Source organism: Rhincodon typus, unplaced genomic scaffold (assembly GCF_021869965.1).
Source record: "Rhincodon typus isolate 14 unplaced genomic scaffold, sRhiTyp1.1 hic_rhity00003677, whole genome shotgun sequence".
Taxonomy (NCBI): Eukaryota; Metazoa; Chordata; class Chondrichthyes; order Orectolobiformes; family Rhincodontidae; genus Rhincodon; species Rhincodon typus.
The window spans coordinates 1-14,992 of NW_025969315.1; the positions used below are offsets into that span (position 1 = coordinate 1).

Below are 14,992 nucleotides of genomic sequence, written 5' to 3' on the forward strand. Positions count from 1 at the left end.
GCATACAATGTGCACAAGGTGAAATTAGCAACACAACTGGTAAGAAAACACCATTGTAAATGACATTCCTGCTTAAACGTGATGTCTGCGTTGCTCAGGCGTTAAGATTCCTCGCATAATGACGAAGTGTTGTGTTACTTCTTAGATTCCATTCATTGCATAAAGTGTCCTTTGGAATTCAAATCTAATGAAAGACGGGATCAGTGCATCCCAAAGGAAATCGAGTTTCTTTCCTTTCTCGAGATGATGGGAATCACTTTGGTGGCACTGGCGTTGTTTGGAGCCTGCACCACTGTTGCTGTATTCGCAATATTCTACGTCTATAGACTCACTCCAATTGTTAAAGCTAATAACTCTGAGTTAAGCTTCCTTCTTCTCTTTGCCCTCACACTTTGCTTTCTGTGTTCAATTACGTTCATCGGTGAACCTTTAGTTTGGTCTTGTATGCTCTGCCACGTAGAGTTTGGTATTAGTTTTGTTCTTTGCATATCATGTGTTTTGAGTAAAACAATTGTCGTGGTGATGGCATTCAAAGCAAAGTTTCCCAACAATAATATGATGAAGTGGTTTGGACCAAGACAACAACGGCTGATGGTTTACATCCTTACCCTGGTACAATGTGCAATATGTACTGCCTGGTTAATTCTATTTCCACCTTATCCTTTGAGAAGCACTAGTCACTCTCATGAGATAATCGAGTTTGAATGCAACGTGGGATCTTCGTTAGCATTCTATTGTGTTCTCGGTTATATTGGATTTCTTTCCTGCGTGTGTTTTGTGGTAGCTTTTCTAGCTCGACAACTTCCAGATAACTTTAATGAAGCTAAGCACATAACGTTTAGCATGCTTATCTTTTGTGCAGTTTGGATAACTTTCATTCCAGCTTACATAAGTTCGCCAGGAAAATATGCTGTGGCAGTTGAAGTATTTGCTATTTTGGCCTCCAGTTTTGGTCTGCTTATTTGCATTTTTGCTCCAAAATGTTATATTATTCTTCTGAATAAAGAAAAGAATACAAAGAGGAACATGATGGGCTCGGTGTCTTCCAAAAAAAGCTTTGGAAATGTTCATAAATGAGGCCCGGATATTTTCGTAGGTATTTATTTTTTGACGTAATGGTAGCGAATACTAATTCCTTGTGGACAGACGTAAAGCTGAGTGTTTTACCAGCACCCATTTTACACAATCGAACAAAGCTAAAATAACCAGCAGGAAGTGCAATTTGAAGTTCGGCTGTTAATTTTTACTATTTTGAACATCTCCCCGAGCTTTTATCGGAATGGAAAGTCGTGTATGACCTATTTGTATTTAAATATCTATCAAAGTCACTTTTAGTTTCCTTGTCGTGTCCTGAATCTCTTCATTGCGTGGAATTTCGATTTGAAACTTGCTTTATCTCTCAATAAAAAAATCAGTTCTGAAACTTGGCCTGTTCATGTGTACAAAATGGATTGCTCACATCGTTTCCTCAAAACACATTAATAAAAATGCCGTCACTGTGCTCAGCTGATATGGGGGAAGGGGGTGGGGGGTCGCTGGGGGAGGTTGTAGTGATATTGGTGGTGGAAAGAGGGGGAATACTTAGAATCTTTGAGTTCACCATTTTGGCGGTACTGAATATTCGGCCTGTTTCAGGATTAGTTTCTTATTCATTCTCCAAAGAAACTCATGAATTTGCTTCTCCTGCTCTTCCCTAGCTGCGTATTTTCTCACTGAAGTGCTGTAATTCACTGGCAAGTTATAAGTTGAGCATTTCAAAGACCTAATTTACTGAGTCAGTCCTGAAAAGTTTGTTCTTCGTGCCGACAATCGCGTATTGCATGCATACATTTCCAACTTGTTTGAAACCAAGAGAGATTCCAAATTGGTCTTTTCAACACATTTATCCATTGTGGGTGCACTTTATCTACAATATGTCCATGGATATGAATCCTTTTCTTTCTAAATAAAGATGTCAAAAGTGTTGGTGTTCATCGAGGGCAAAATTACAGAAACAGTTATTAAACGCAAGCCGATTAAATATTTGATGAGCAGTAACATCTTTAATGACGAATGGAGGTACTTAATATGGAAGTCGTATTTATCTAACTTCCTTAGTGTGATTTGAACCGAATTCTGAGTGTGAGGGAAATCAACAATTCTGGATAAGGAGATATCTATAGACCTGCGTTATATCACGATATTGCGGAAGGTGAGTGGTCCAGGAGGAGAGTTGAACGGTCCTTGGCAGATTGCAAGTCCTGAGATGGAGGGACGTTACTGTGGGAACTGGGCTGTGGGATGGTGATGTTGCTGCGGGGAATGCTCCTGCTTTTTATGATCCATAGCAGAGAAATAAATTTATCTCTTCCATGTAGCAGTCACTGCCTCCCTTTAGCTGTCAGGTTTCTAGGCAGCAGAGAAAAGCCCGATGGTAGAAATGCCTGAGTTGGGAGACAGAAAAATTACTGCGACTAAACCTTATTTCTATATTTGAATTTCAATCCGTTGCCCGGGTAGTCTGGTATCAAGCCTTTCCAACATTGATGAATTTATTAGATGTCTTAAAGAATGGAACAGGTGTAGTATAAAAATTAGGAAATAGTTGATGTGTTGAATGTAGATTTCCATAAATATTACGTAAGATAACGTATTAAAGGTTACTGCACAAGATATGAACTCATTTTGTGTGGATTTATTTATTAAAACAAGTATAAAATTATGATAGATGCGTCATTTCCAGGTTAGAAAATTGTAACAGGATGCGGCAGTGATGGTCTTACAGCTATTTATAATATATATTATTAGTTTGTTTGAGGGGATAGAGTGTGCTGCAGACTTACTTCCTGACGATAGGAAGACAGGAAAACATTTTTGAGGTGTAAAATGATTGGGAAGAATATCTACAAAGGGATATAAGCAGGCTCAGTGAATGGACAAAAAATGTCAAATAGAATCTGTTGCGGAGTCGTTTAGCGTCAATTTTTTCAGTAGGATAGATAGAAAAATAAAACTTCGTTCAAAAAATCATATGGTTCCCACTTTAGGCAGGAATGAGAAAGAATTTTTTTTTGCCTCAGAGGGTCATTATCTTTGGAATTCTCTTTCCCAAAGAGCAGTAGAAGATGAGTCATCAAATCTCTTCAAGGGCACGTTTGATTGATTTTCCGTCCACAACTGAATTAAGGTTGTGAGAACAAAGAAGGGAAGTGTTGTAGAGGCTGCAGTCACATCCTCATTAACTTACTGAACGATGGAGTAAGATCAAGGTGGCCGATTTGATGGAAAGACAACAATGCTATCAGCAGAGATAGTAAGAACTGCCAATGCTGGAGTCCGAGATAACACAGTGTGGAGCTGGAGGAACACAGCAGGCCAGACTGCATCAGAGGAGCAGGAAAGCGACGTTTGGTTCCCAATCCGAAACGTCAGCTTTTCTGCTCCACTGGTGCTGCCTGGCCTGCTGTGTTCCTCCAGCTCCACGCTGTGTTATCTTTTATTGATGCTATCAGCAGATTTGAAGGGAAGGTAGTCAGGAATGAGTGGAGTGGCACATCCTGAAATGAATATTAGGCTCAAGAGTCTGCAGATGGGTTTTGTACCTTCCTCATCCAGATCAGTGTCTAGTTTGCAGATCATGGGAAAACCATGCCACAGCAATTGTTTTCAGATTGGCCATCCTTAGCATTAGCTTTAAATTTCATGTGGAATTTGACAGCAAGTTTTATGAAGGGCACTCTTATTTTGTTGAGCAGAAGTGACTTATGTGACGGTGTTCTTGTGAAACTGATATACAACCAGTTGCTACTTAACAACTTATCATGGCTATCTTCTCTTTTTCATGGATCTTCTTCACATTTTTGGACCCAGCAAATTTTAATGTATCTTTGTCTTCTGTCTGGACTCAAAACAAGCACAAAACAAGGTGCAAATCAACATTCCCTTTGAAATATAATGTTTAGAACATGCTCAGATCCAGAGTTGCTTTGTAGAAAACTTTAATTCTGCTCAATGAAATTGGAAGGGTTTCTAATGTCATTTTGTGTTAGTTCATTGGTTACTGAACAGCCATTTAAAGCCAAAAAGACTTGAAGGTATTGTCAGTAAGTTAGGGGAAGAGAAAGATTAATACTCATTTTTTACAAGACGCAATTCACTGCACTGTCGTGTAGGTTGCTACAAGATACATGTTGGAGATACAGTGAGATGTCATTAACAGTTGGAACACTGTGCTGTTCATAGAATCCCTAAAGTGTGGAAACAGGTTTTTGGCCCATTGAACCCTCCAAACAGCAGCGCACCCAGACCCACACCCCTTATCCAGTCCCTGTAACCCTACATTTTCCATGGCTAATCCACCTAGTCTGCACATCCCTGGCCACCGCTTGACAGTTCAATATGGCCAATCCACCTAGCATGCAATCTTTGCACTGTGGGAGGGAATTGGAGCACATGGAGGAAATCTATGCAGACATGGGGAGACTGTGAAAACTTCACACAGACAGTCACCTGAGGGTAGAATCAAATCTGGGCATCTGGTGCTGTGATGCAGCAATGCTAGGCACAGAGCCAGCGTACCACCAAGGAACACAAGAAGAACTTACGGTAATTGGTAGTCAACCAAGGGTTGGAGTCAAACCTCAGAAGTCTTGGGGATTTCCAAATTTGGGATAATCACTGGCTGTTTGCTGAGGGAGGCTGTGATGTTAGGAGGTTGGATCATGCCTCTGGGCAATGGTACTTCAGTGCAGCTGAGAAAATGAGGTTGAAAGTTTATCAGCAACAGTGTGTATCTGATGAAACTAAGTGGGATAGGAGATGGGGGACTAATCCCAGGGGTAGACATGGTTCAGTAAAAGTAGTTGTCATTGAAGGATTGGAATTATCCTTCTGAATAAGTACTGGAATACAATCTCTGCAACCAGAACTACATGAACCCAGTGCTGCAGTATGTACCACCAGAACAGTGCAGTCATTGAGGCAGTCCATGTTGCAGCAACTTATGACATGGATTTTGAAGGATGGATCAGCAGAGCTGAAGGATTATAATCCCTTGTGAATCTTCATTATAATGTATGATGTACCATATCATTTATGTACGTGGACAGTTACTGAGAAATCTATGGGATCTATCTTGATTGAAATATCCGTTTGATGTGCGGCACGATGTGTTTCCATATTCATTCATGGGACAAGAACGTTGCTGTCTGGCCAGTATTTATTGACCGTTCCTTGTTATTGTTTAGAAGCTGGTGTTTAACTGCTTTCCTGAACTGCTGCAGACCATGTATGGTCCTGCAGACCAGTACGTGGTCCCGTAATGCCTTTGGAGAGGGTGTATCAGCATTTTTATCACTGTATACATGAAGATTTACCAAATGTTAATTCTGTTTGTTAAAATCTCCTCTGCACTCTCTCTAAAGCTTCCACATCTTTCCTATATGAAGTGACCAAAACTGAACACAATATTCCAAGTATGGTCTAACCAGGGTTTTGTAGAGCTGCAGCATAACCTCACAGCTCTTAAACTCAATTCCCCTGACCATAATCCTTCTTTACAACCCTATCAACTGGGGTATCAACTTTGAGGGATCGATGGACGTGACCCCAAGATCCCTCTGTTCTTCTACACTGCTGAGAATCCTGCCAGTAACGCTGTATTCTGCATTCAAATTCAACCTTCCAAATGAATCGCTTTATACTTTTCTGGGTTGAATTCCATCTGCCACTTCTTTGCCAAGCTCTGCATCCTGTCAGTGTCCCGTTGCAACCTACAACAGCCCTCCACGTTATCCATAACTGCACCAACCTTCATGTCATTGGCAAACTTACTAATCCACCCTTCCACTTCCTCATCCAAGTCATTTATAAAGATCACAAAGAGGATAGGTTCCAGAACATTTCTCTGCGGAACACTACTGGTCACTGAGCTCCAGGCTGAATACTTTCCATCTGCTACCACACTCTGTCTTCTATTGGACAGCCAGTTTTGTATCCAGACAGCCAAATTTCCCTGAATCCCATGCCTCCTTACTTTCTGAATGAGCCTTCCATGTGGAACCTTATCAAACGCTTTGCTAAAATCCATATACACCACATCCACTGCTCTACCTTCATCAATGTGTTTTATCACATCCTCAAAGAATTCAATAAGGCTTGTGAGGCATGACCTGCCTGTCACAAAGCCATGCTGACTATTTCTACTCAAACTGTGTTTTTTCAAATAATCATAAATACTACCTCTCCGAATCCTCTCCACTAATTTGCCCAACACAGAAGCAAGACTGACCTGTCAGTAATTTTGAGGATTATCCCTATTCCCTTTCTTGAACAAGGGGATGACATTTTCCATCCTCCAATCTTCTGGTACTACTCCAGTGGACAGTGAGGACGCAAAGATCGTTGTCAGAGGGGCAGCAATCTCTTCCCTTACTTCCCGTATAAACCTTGGGTAGATCCCATCTGGCCCAGGGAAATTATCTATCCTCATGTTATTTCAAAATTTCTAGCACATCTTCCTTTCTAACATCAACCTGTTCGAGCATATCTGCCTGTTTCATGCTATCCTCACAAAATTCAAGGTCCATCTCACTGGTGAATACTGAAGCAAAGTATTTATAAAGGACCTCCCCCACCTCCTCTAACTCTGCACACAAGTTTCCTCCAGTAGCCCTGACTGGCTCTACCCTCACTCTGGCCATCCTCTTGTTCCTCACACAAGCATAGAACACCTTGGAGTTTTCCCTGATCCTCACTGCCAAGGTTTTCTCATACCCACTTCTCACTCTCCTAAGTCCATTCTTCAGATCCTTTCTGGCTACCTTGTAGACCTCTAGATCCCTGTCCAATTCTTGCTTCCTCAACCTTAAGTAAGCTTCTTTCTTCCTCTTGACTAGGTGTTCCATATGTCTTAACATCCAAGGTTCCTTCACCTTACCATCCTCTCCTTGCCTCAGTGGGACAAACCTATCTAGTACTTGCAGCAACTGCTCCCAAAACAACCTCCACATTTCTGTCGTGTATTTCCCTGAGAACATCTGATCCCAATTGTTGCGCCGTAGTTCTTGCCTAATAGCAGTGTAATTCCCCCTCCCCCAGTTAAATACTTTCCCAAACCGTCTGCTCCCATTCCTCTCCATGACAGGGAGAGACATAAAGGTCAGAGGGTCGTGATCACCATCACCGAAATGCTCTCCTACCGAGAGGTCTGACAGATGGCCTGGTTCGCTGCCAAACTGTCGCTGGAAATTTTGGCTCATTCAAAAATAGAAACATTGCTGATCTCGGAACAGTTCATGGCATTGTTTGGCGGTCTCAGGGTGATAGCATAGTGTTCGTGGCAATTCGTGAAGATTAAAACCACGCAGACGTTAAGATGATTCTTTCATGATCATGTTGCCTGATTGCTGTGCCGTTGCTTGAAGCTCAGTACAATTGCCATTGGTAAGGCAGGCCATTGAATTTCATAATAATTGTTGCCGAATGCATCCATTTGAACTGATACAAAACCCCACAAAGAACTGCAGATGCTGGAGATCTGAAACAAACAGAAAGATGATTGCGAGAAAGACTCAGCAGGTCTGGCAGTATCTGAGGAGATAACGCAGCGTTAATGTTTCGACTCCTGCGACTTCTTCAAGATGGTCAGTTCAGTTCTGAAGATGTCACTGGAGTAAAAGCATTAATTCTCTTTTCTGTTCAGAAATGATTCCAGACCTGAGTTTCACTCGCACTTTCTGTTTTAACTTGCGCTTATATTTCTGCTGCAAATCATACGTGAAATACGTATCCGTGAATTCCTCAAAATAATCCTTCCAGCCGACCTTAAAATGAAAAAAGGTGTTTCATTTTATAACGTTCTTAGCAGGTACCAGAACATTTTACGGCCAATGAAGTGTTTTCATTTTGGCATGCGGTCACTGTTGCAATGTACGAAAATATTGAATCCGTTAATTGCTAAAATCCAGATAGAGGGTCATAAAGTTCCCTCTTGTTCTCCGCATTGATAGCAGAATGGTGTGGAGGGAGAGGATTTAGTCTATGCTGCCTGAGACGCCTATTCAAAAATTCTATTCATATAGCTCCATCGTCCAGCATCAGATATCACCTCATGACGATGATTCCCCCCTTTAAGCACATCACGAATTCCCTCTGAATAAGATCCCAGTGATTTCTATGTTTCTCTGGAGCTTAGGATGTGCCAAGACTTGCCCGTGTGATATTACCTTTGTGGGTTTTGAGGCGATGGCTCAAAATTTCCTTCATTTGGAATCAATTCCAATTGAAAGAAATTGCAAAATGGTGAACTGAAACTGCATATAAAGGTTTTTGTTGGGAAATTCCAATCGCAGTGACTCTTGCTGATAAAAGATGTTTTGGCTTTGGGGCCTGTTCACTCTGTTAACACCTGTATGGGTGGACCATCAGCCAGCCTGTAAACAGTGGGAGGAATTCGACTTACTCAGTTTATTCAAGGCTGGAGACATTGTTCTAGGCGGAATTTTCAGCTTGCACTCCAACGTAGAATATCGGGAACTGTCATTTGCAACCGAACCCGAAGCGGTAGAGTGTAAAACGTTAGTTGGATTTTGCACTGAACAACATCTCCTTAAATATTTACGAGATGTTATGTTCTGCATGTTGGGTGCATATTTGAGCCTCTTTGCATATGGAATTATATCTCAAATTGCAGTGAAAAAAAGTTGTCTTTCAGCTGTGAAGACCATTATGCAAATGTGGGTTTGAGGAGTTGAAGGAGAAGTGTTTTTCTGGTGCGCCGGCACCGTGTCGTTTGCTGTTGCTTTTGACGCTTTCGTATTGACAATTTTATTATGAACTACTGTATAATTCAATTAATCGTACTGCCGCATCTGTCTAAATCATTTAATTCGTCAAATACCAATGTCATTTCTTTCCCGTTCTGCTGTCGTATTTTTTTTAGGTTTGATTTCAGAGAATTTCGCTTTGTGCAGGCTATGATGTTCGCAATTGAAGAAATAAACAGGAACCCTACACTGCTCCCGCACTTTACGCTGGGTTCCCAGATTTATGATTCTTGTAGCATGCTGTCCTTGTCTATGAAAGCATCCTTAAAGATTTTGAATGGGCGAAGGGATGCAGTTTCAGAGGATAACTGTCGGAATGTGAATGCTATTGTTGCGGATTCTGGATCTTCACAGTCCGCCGCAGTTTCAAGGCTATTAAGCCCTTTCAGAATTCCTATGGAAAGTAAACTACGTCAAATATTACGACAGCACAACATCACGAAATTGTTATAGCATTGTGTCGTGGAGTTTTTTTGACCGCAGGGAAAGATATCTTTCAGTTCCTCGTGACCGCACCTGTTATGAAACATCCGTCTATTCCAATTCCATTTTCCAACTTGGCTTGTAGCCATGCATGGTATGGCTTTTCAAGTATCTTTCTAAATAGTCCTTGAATGTCTCAAGAGTTCCTGCCTGTACCACCGTCTTAGGCATTGACTTCCTGATACCGGAAAATAAAGTGCTCAAATTCCCTCTAACGCTCCTGCTCCTTACCTTAAAACTAGACTCCCGGTTAGTGAGTCCTTCTCTAAGAGGAAAGTTTCTCCCGACCTACACTTCCTGTGCCCCTCAGAACTTTGCATAGCTTAACCAGGTCCCTCCTCAGCCTTTTCTGCTCTGTGGAAAACAACCCTATCCGATCTAAGAGATAGTAAAAACTGCCGATGCTGCAGTCTGAGATAACACAGTGTGGAGCTGGAGGAGCACAACAGGCCAGGGAGCATCAGAGGAGCAGGAAAGCTGATGTTTCGGGTCGGGACCCATTTCTCTTAAGAAAAGATCCCTATCCGATCTAATCTCCCTTCACAGCTATATCACTCCTGTCCAGTAGTCAATCTGGTGAGTCTCTTCTGCACCCGCTCTAATGCAAGTGCATCCTTGTTATATTATGGTGAGCAAAACTATTTACAATACTTCTGCTGTGGTGTATCATTATGTACAGCTCTATCATAACTTCCCTTTTTTTTTGTTTTCTATTCCTTGACTAAAAAACTGTAATGAGGTTGACTACACTGATGTAACTTTCATCTCATTTGAGATTCACAGTAAAATCACCTCAGATAAACAGTGAAAATGAGAAATGAAAGGTGACTAGATCACTGCAAAGAATGGGAGTTTCACATTACGATTTCATTCATTCACTTGCCATTGTTATGGTATATAAAATCAAATGAAAACTTATGTCAATTACTATTCGTTAACGTTAACCATTGGCAGTCGACCTGGTATTTGAAATTGAAGTGTTTTTGAATAAACAAGGCAGATATGTTTTTTTCTGATCGAGAAATACTTTATTGATCACATGTCTCATTAATATTGTATAAAGAATTTTTGAGACAACTTTCGGCTGCAGCTATGAAATATTCACAACAATTGCTTCCAAATTTTGTTTGTACTATTTTCTTCTAGTGTCCATTTGATATTCAGAATCATCTTAGTATATATTTGCAGTTTATTATTAATTGTTAATGGTTTGGTTACCTTTAATCTTTTTCATAAATCAACGAATTTTGTCCGAGATGCTAAAGGTGCTTTGATGCCTTTGTTGCTAAAGGTGATATGGAAATTTTGCTAAAGGAGATTGCAAGACAAAACATCAAAGGCATCTAATGGATAGGAAGCGAAGCTTGGAGTTCCACACCAATCCTTTCTTCGGAAGAAAGCCGAAGATTTATTTTTGGAGCGTTAGGAATCTCAATTCTACACGCAAATATCCCCGGTTTTGAGGCATTTCTGTATCGAACGCACTCATCTGCAGACCCAGGAAATAGTTTACTGAAATAATTTTGGGAAACAACTTTCAATTGTCGTCTGAGCTCGGCAGAGAATCGAGCAAATGGAACAGAACAAACGTCCAAATGTACAGGCCGAGAGAATTTGAAAACCATTAAAAATACCTATACTGACGCATCTCAGTTGAGAGTTACATATAATGTGTTCAAGGCAATTTATGCTGTAGCACACGCCCTGCACGATATGCTCAGATGTGACACTGTGAAAAAGGCGTCCCAGAATAACACATGTGACAATCCGTCCGATTTTCATTCACACCAGGTATTGAAACTACATTACAGGTGAAAAAGAATCTGACAGTGCTCCAAATATATTCGAGGTAGCACAGAAAATAAACGCCTTCAAAAAAGTTGTTTCTCTTTTGTAGTTCATGCTATTTCATTTGTTTTGTCTTAAAGCTTTTGCAGTATTTGAAATGGTCAATTTCACCGCTAAGATTGCAGAAACTGTGCACTTCAAAGAAATTGGGGATCCTGTGGCAAGGTACGACATTGTAAACTGGCAAAGTGCTGGGGTTGCGGCTGATATAGTTACGGTCGGATATTATGATGGATCTGCGCCTCCAGGCGAAGAATTCTCCGTTGTCGAAGAAGCAGTTGTTTGGAGTGAGGGGCGAAGGAAGGTAGTCTAAAATTTATTGTCTTGATATCTTTCTTTTTGTTCTTTCAAATCAATAAATTACTATTGATGAGGCAGGGAAGTCTATGCAAATACAGCTCCTTGTCCAATTCATCCTCACGGATGCCCTGTTACAATGGCTATCCTGCGAGGAAAGGCCAGAATGGAATAAGACAACAACAATAACTATGAGGGACCGGATTAACATGCTTCTGCTAGTAATGTAGAACCCTGAACTACTCATCTTGTGATCTGTCTAAATAGCACTATGGCTGTTGGCAAACTTAAATTGAGTTAACCAGAAACAAATCTAGAATGAAATTTCCACAAATTCTTGTTAAAATGTCAAACTGATGTCCTCCTGCTCTCCAGGGGGAAACGATGCTGCCTGGCGTGACTCCAGATTGACAGCAATGTGTTTGAGTCATAACTACTCGGTGAAATGGCCTAGATCGCCAATCAGTTGCCACCACTAACTTCACAAAGATAAATACTGTCATTGCCAGCAATGCCTACAAGTTGTGAATGAATAAAGACCAATGAATTGTTTAAGTTCCCACAAGAATCTTCCAAATATAGGTCAGACAAATGCAAAATATTGTGGATGTTGGAATTCTAAAATAAACCCATGAAATGCTGGAGACGTTCAACAGACCTGGTAGCATCTCTGGAGAGAGAAATTCAGTTGATATGATTTTATTTTCAGAAGAAACGTTAGTTCTTGTTTCTGTTTCCACAGAATCTGCCAGGCCTGCTGGGTTTTTCCAATATTTTCTATGTTTGTTTACAATCGAGGTCAACTGGTAGTTCCTTACATGGTCCATTGGGATATCATTAAACCACCTTTTCCACGTTTTCGCCTTTCCCAGCCACCTTTTATGGTTAGTACAGCACAAATCCAAATCAAACTTCGATCCCACATACAATTGCGACTTTTCTGACATTAGTCTGTGTTTCTCATCTCGAGACCCAGTGTTGGATCTTGCAAGGCTCTAGACATTTATTCATCTCATTTACATAAGGCAATTTGCTATGAAAGTTGTACTGCTGGAACAAGGAAAGCTGCCAGAAAAGGGCAACCTAATTGCTGCTTTGATTGTGTGGAGTGTGCTGAAGGTGAGATCAGTAATATTACAGGTACGTATGCATGTAAACACACGTATATACTTAACTATTCATTCATTTTTTTGACCTATTTATATCATTTTAATTTCTAGAAGAACCATTATTTCATGTACTCTTACTTTTTTAAAAATAGATTCCTCCACATGCGTAAAATGTCCTTGGGATTATTGGCCAAATGAACAGCAAAACCAATGCATACTGAAGATAACAAAATTTCTCTCCTTTGAGGAGATCATGGGAATTGTTTTGCTGAAACTGGCATTAACTGGAACCAGCTTCACAGTATCTGTAATCATAATTTTCTGCATTCACATCAACACTCCCTTTGTTAAAGTCAACAATGCAGAATTAAGCTTTCTGTTTCTTTTTGCTTTAGTGCTGTGCCTTCTCCACTCAATAATGTTCATTGGAAAACCTTCAGACTGGTTTTGCATGCTATGCCACATAGTATTTGGTATTACTTTTGTTCTCTGTGTTTCTTGTGTTTTGAGCAAAACCGTTGTTGTAATGATGGCCTTTAATGCAACTCTTCCTAATAGTAACATGATGAAGTGGTTTGGGCCAGTACAACAACGCCTGGCCATTTTCACCCTTACATTTGTACAATGTCTAATATGCACGGCCTGGCTAATTGCATCACCACCCTATTCATTGAAAAATGCTAATTATTTTAAAGATATTATTATCTTAGAATGTGATGTTGGGTCTGTGAAAGCCTTTTCCTTGGTTCTTGGTCATATTGGATTTTTGTCCTGTGTTTGCTTTGTGGTTGCTTTTTTAACTCGCAGATTGCCAAACAATTTCAACGAGGCCAAATGTATTACTTTTAGCATGTTTACATTCTGTGCAGTTTGGATAACATTCATTCCTTCTGATGTGAGTTCTCCTGGCAAACACATGGTGGCTGGAGAAGCGTTTGCCATTCTGGTATCCAGCTTTGGCCTACTTGTCTGCATTTTTGTTCCTAAATGTTACATTATCCTGTTAAAACTGGAAAAGAATACAAAGAAATATTTGATGCAAAAAGTCACTTGAAATAAAAGATACTCCTCATTTTCCCTTGATTTAACACCTTTGTAGCACTATATTAGCTCAACGAAGGATCTTAAATTGATCCAGATTGTTCAGCAATTGCTGCCTAATAATCAAATCACAGCTTACGGTCATCATTGGAAACTGGCAATCAAAGATGATTTTTTTTGTTGCATCTAGGAGGCAAGTCAGGCCTGAGTTGATTCCTGTCAGTGACATATTATTCACAAAGCCATTGCATAACAGTAACATTAAACAGCTTGCTTAACCTGTGTGCAGATGTTTGAAACCTTTTGCCCTTCTAAGTAATTTGAAATAATGCCGGCAGTTTTCAAACCCAGAAGTGGTGACCTTTGGCACATTTGCAATATGAACAACGATTTGAAACAAATTAACATTGACCCATATGAGGTCAGCGGAAAGGAGATGACGACACTATTCTCATCGCTAGCAAATGTCGGTTCTGAATCCCACAGGGGAAAAAATCTAGTTCCAATTGTTCTGCTGGAAGACCACTTCAAAGGATCCATAGACCTGCACATTTCGGGATTGTGGGAGGGATTCCATGCAGTCTTGGGCAAATGTACAAACTCCGCGCAAATAGTGGCCCGAAGCTGAAATCGAACCCGAGTACCTTGGCGCTGTGAAGTAGCAGCGCTAAACATTGTGCCGCCTCAACGGGATTGAGGGTACACAGGTGATTACGTTTGCAATTATTTCCTTCATGATTCTCATGTTGCCAAAAGTGATGATGTGTTTTCTTAAGGGACTCGCCTAGTAATTTGTTGATGTTCAGCAGAGATTGAAATCGATTTAGCAACATAAAGGCGATTTTAAAGGAAACAGCTGGAGCTTATATAAAAAATTCATCCGACTGTAGTTCAAAGACAATTCCTTACCCAGTCAAAGATGCATTATTGGTTCCTTTTCGTGGTGAATTCTGCTGTTGCCCAGGCATGGTCCAGTAATGAGCAGGCTTGCAAACTTTGGGGTAGGTTTGATTTACTGGGCCTGTCGAAGAATGGAGATATTATGTTGGGTGGAATTTTTGACGTGCATACTTACCAAGTTGAGCATCGCCAACTCTCGTTCAGCAGTCACCCGGAGGCGGCAAAATGCGTCAGGTTAGTGGGTGCCATTAGACACTCCATTTCGTTTAGTAGTCATCTGCCTTCATGCTGCTTCACATTTTGAATTAATTTGAGAATTTAAGATTGTTTTTTTTTTAAATTGTTAACCTTATTTTTGTGGTCCGTTCCAAAGTGCTTTATAATCAATCATGTACTTTTGCAATTTAGTCAATGTTTTAAGATTCTTAATACGGCAAAGCATGCAGCCCCAGCTCCCACAATCAGTCTTGTAATCAAAACTCAGAAACCTCTTTTAGCATGAGTGATAAT

The 14,992-nt window shown here is 40.5% G+C and overlaps 1 protein-coding gene and 1 pseudogene across 1 annotated transcript; both read left to right on the forward strand.

Moving 5' to 3' along the window:
• Nucleotides 1–8: 8 nt before the first annotated feature.
• LOC109927637 (vomeronasal type-2 receptor 26-like) lies at nt 9–1,077 on the forward strand (the record flags this gene model as incomplete). The annotated part of the gene is made up of 2 exons (XM_048593724.1): nt 9–39; nt 146–1,077. Coding segments are annotated over 2 exons (963 nt in total), but the record flags the coding sequence as incomplete, so codon positions are not given.
• Nucleotides 1,078–1,951: 874 nt separating this feature from the next.
• Nucleotides 1,952–13,640, forward strand: LOC125481811 (annotated as a pseudogene).
• The last annotated feature ends 1,352 nt before the right edge of the window (nt 13,641–14,992 follow it).